At 52.7% G+C, this 4,217-nt stretch overlaps 1 protein-coding gene across 1 annotated transcript; it reads right to left on the bottom strand.

Annotated features, from left to right (window-relative positions):
- Nucleotides 1-1,450: 1,450 nt before the first annotated feature.
- Nucleotides 1,451-3,374, bottom strand: LOC100840315 (tyrosine decarboxylase 1). Its single transcript, XM_003569863.4, has one exon. It carries the CDS (start codon nt 3,172-3,174, stop codon nt 1,609-1,611), a length of 1,566 nt encoding a protein of 521 aa, XP_003569911.1. The 5' UTR covers nt 3,175-3,374; the 3' UTR covers nt 1,451-1,608.
- Between the last annotated feature and the right edge of the window lie 843 nt (nt 3,375-4,217).

Here is a 4,217-nt window from a genome sequence, read left to right on the forward strand (position 1 = left end):
TCTCATTCCTAGACACTGTCGGCCGGAGAGTTTAAATGTCACCCTTTAGGCTTTAGCTCTTCAAAATCGAATACTCCTGCATCTCACCCTTGTTAAAGCAAGGCAAATAACATTCTTAATTAGGTTGGCCCAAGTACGTTCAGAGTTATGTGTTATGTTTTATCGTTAGTGCAAATACGCGATAGCTGGGATTGAAAACTATCTGATTTGTCCGGTGATGGAAACTGATGATCTGTAATTTTCTCGATTTTATAGTTGACAGAGTAGATCCAGATTGTGGTAAAAGTCGACCCTAACAACCGTTCGATCCAATCACTGAGATTCTTGTAAGATTCATACAAATACATATAAATTTTTTGAATATGACTGTCGACTGAAAAATAAATATTTATAAGTCGACGAGGAATAGACGTTAATGCGCAGCAACCTTCTGCTCTTTTAACCATCGAGGTTACTTTTCAAGAAGTTAATTTACAGAAGATGGCTCTAGCCTCCAGCTATTTGTCCCCCATAGCTGCCAGTCACATGCGGGGCCTCCCCGGCCGGAATCACAGGGCTGATCCGCCGTTATTTCATTGTTTATACATTAGTATTTACTGATCTGGAGATGCTCGAAAGCGTTGACGGACACAAGTCGAATATGTTCAGTTGAGATTCGCTATCAAGCTGATACTAGTTAACTATCACCAAGCTGATTATTGCTGATACTCCTGCCATACTCCTAACTCTCCCGCGGGTTGTTAATTAACGCGTCAATGAATATAAAAGCAAATCGATCGGTAATACATGTGAGTTTGGAATCACAGTATTGCTATAATTAATTGTCCTTCCCTGTCGTTAGACTCGTCACCTCCGGCTCCCTGTGCACATGCACCATTTTTTTTTCTTTCCGGCAGACTGGGAGTATGCGCGCGCGTACAGCTAGCAGTAGGGCGTTCAGTTCACAACCCGTGAAAACCAGTAGATTTAATGTTCTAGCAGCTTGATTGCTTAGGTGATGATTCGTCCGAGCACCCCACCAATATTTGGCTGGTGTCCGCCGACTTGCTGCTGCTAGCTGGAGTAGCTGCAGATGCATATGCTTTCACGCCAGGAATTGAGGAAATTAAGTTGTAAGCCGTGTAGGCATACCCCGAGAGATCCGCTCTAGGTAAAGTTGGCACGGATTTTTTTCCATTATTGTAGTGCTCTGCACGATCACACGACCGGGCGCGTCCTGGCAGGTTGCAGCATTGTGATTTTGTTTCACGCACAGGCAAAAGATTTGATGCACAGATTTTTGTGGGACGAGGAGGAAGGGCCGGATGTGGATGGCTCACTGGTTCGGTGGAGAGCGGAATTACCCCGTCCAAATACCGAGGGTGTGGCTGGGTTTTAGGGACAACCCTTAGTTTGAGACTCAAAGGACAGAAATGTATTCTGAGTGAGTAAAGCAAGTACACATGATCGATAGCAAAATCGTTTTTATTACCATTGCGAATGAATACAAAATAAATCATTATTGCTTACATAAAATATAAACCCTTACGATTCCGATTGGCCCAATTCAGGTGGACCTAGTTACGTTCGTCTCCAACTAGATTGTACAAAGATAAGCGCATTCGCCTTTTAACCAAGCACACTGTAGATGATCTCCATTTTGCGAAGGATCGATGTAGCCCGATCCTGGACGACCTTCCAACCATCCGTGACGTGGCAGTCCTCTGTGAGCGTGCTCCCGACGGCACACCTCAGCATATACATGCCTCCTACGTTTGCGGAGCTCATGTACGGCCCCAAGGTGACCGCGTTCACCTCCTCAAGGAGGCTCCGATTGAGCTCATTGGCCGTCTTCTCGCCACCGTATTTCTCCGGAGACCGGAGCCTGAAGCACACCAATGCGAACTGCCTATCCGTCACAACCTCGAACCTCTCATCGGCCCTCACCAAGTTCTCGAACGCCTCGGCCATGCGCACGTGGGAGCGGATGTGCTCGCGCAAGCCGTCGATGCCGTAGCAACGCAGCACAAGCCACATCTTGAGCGCACGGAACCGGCGCGTCAATGTCATTGTCCAGTCCTTGTAGTCCACGATGTCGTGGCCCTCTGAGGCGGAGTCTTTGAGGATGTACTCCTGCTCCGTGCCCAGCGCGGCGATGAGCTCGGATGGCTTCTTCACCCACATCGCGCAGCAATCGTTATTGGTGAGGAGCCATTTGTGGGCGTTCATGCTGAACGAATCCACAGACTCCACACCATTGATCACGTGCCGAAACTCTGGGCAGACCAACGCGGAGCCGGCATAAGCCGCGTCCACGTGGACCCAAACACCGTGAGGTGCCGTGACGGTGCAAAGCTCACCAATCGGGTCAACGGCCGTTGTCTGGGTGGTCCCAACCGTTGCGCACACGAACAGTGGGACCAGACCGGCCTCCACGTCAGCCTGCATGGCGGCTTCCAGCGCCGTGGCCGAGAGCGCGAACATGTTTGCATGGCACGTCTGTATCTCACGGATGTGTTCCCGCAGGATCCCGGCGATACGTGCAGCCTTCCGGAAGGCGAAATGGGTCTGGTCAGAGCAATAGACGACAAGGTCGCCAATTCTCCTCCCCCCAATCTCGGCGAGCTTCCGGTCCCTCGCAGCGACGAGAGCGCAGAGTATGGCCTCGCACGAGGTGCCCAGAAGCGTGCCCCCGCCGCCTCCGGCGAACAAGAGAGTTTCCGGCAAGTGCAGCGCCTTGCCGAGCCAGTCCACTACCACCATCTCGAGCTCGGTGGCGGCCGGCGAAGCGGCCCACGTGAACGGGACGACATTGATGCCGGCAGTGAGAGCCTCGCCGAGGGCGCCGACGGTGCTGCTGGACGCAGGGAAGTGCGCGAAATGGCGAGGGCTCTGCCAGTGGGTCATGCCAGGGAGGATATGGTCGCGGATGTCCTTGAGCGCCGAGCTGAACGCGTCGGGCTCCGCACGGGACGGCGCGCTGGCGGGGAGCAGGTTGCGGAGGAAGCCGGGGGTGACGCTGGGGTGGACGGGGTAGTCGGCCATGCCGCCGTAGTACTCGGCGATGAAGTCGATAACTTGGTGACCCTGACGCCGGAAGTCGTCAGCGTCGAGCGCGTTGGAGCATTGCTGCGGCTTGTCCACCACCACGGGGACGGTGGCGGCGACATTGGAGAAGTGCGACGGTGGGGCCATATGTGGAATGGGGGTGAACCGGGGAATTAATGCAGCAGATGGATCGGGGAATTAATGGGCCTGGAAGCTAACTCAACTGCTAGGTAGCTACCTACACTCACGCTCAGAGCAATGAGGGCTAGCTGCAGCTATAGCTTTGTGTGCACAAAGCTCTTGAGTTGCACGCTCAATGCTGCATGCCCTGTGGAAGATAGGATGGGTGGTGTGGTCTTATATAGTGGAGCAAGAACTAGCGGGACGAATGAAACGCCATCCCCGGCCCGTGTAATGCATGCAGCTAGATGCGTGTAACCCATGCAAGTGGGGAGATGCAACTACAGCAAGTGGCCTCTAGATGGGCAGTGTGTGCAGCATATAGATGCTTAATTTGTTGTCTACGAGACCCCCATTGGATTTAATTGAACTGGCTGATACAAGTGGCTTCCGACTCCCCAAATCACTCCGAACTAGCTGTACAACGTGGCCCAGTCTCCCAGTTCCACCCCGTGACCCCGTCAGTCTTCACGTGCCCCGCACGCGCGGGCAATATAGAAAACTAATGGAGCTAGCTCGAATGTGTGTATGTCGTGCTGGGACTGGGAGACGACGCCGTGCGGCCGCAAGCTACGTATACGGTGTGGTGTGCGTTCGAACCCTGTTCAAAGCGGAAGTGGTTGGTATAGACGTATAGCACCTACCACAGGCACCGAGATCGCTTCAGCAGGCCGGCATAGCAGCTCAACGCTCCATGCGCCTTATTAGCACCCGTCTCACTGTATACGGCTGCATGCGCGCCGTTGCGGTCAACAGCGCCACCACGGCAGTAACATGCGCGCCTGATCTCAAGAATCACTCTGTGTATATACTGGCTGATCTGGAGATGCTGGTAAGAGTTGACGCACGTAAGCCGATGTTCTGTCGAGATTCGCACCTACTGATTACTGATGAAGTATATACTACGAGTATTACTATTACCCCGCCCAGTTGATCGATAACTAAGCCTCTTCCCTGTACAAGCTAGCTACAGCTAGTGGAGATTGGAATCTGGCGATATGCTATTTTGG

This window comes from Brachypodium distachyon, chromosome 2 (genome assembly GCF_000005505.3).
Source record: "Brachypodium distachyon strain Bd21 chromosome 2, Brachypodium_distachyon_v3.0, whole genome shotgun sequence".
Taxonomy (NCBI): Eukaryota; Viridiplantae; Streptophyta; class Magnoliopsida; order Poales; family Poaceae; genus Brachypodium; species Brachypodium distachyon.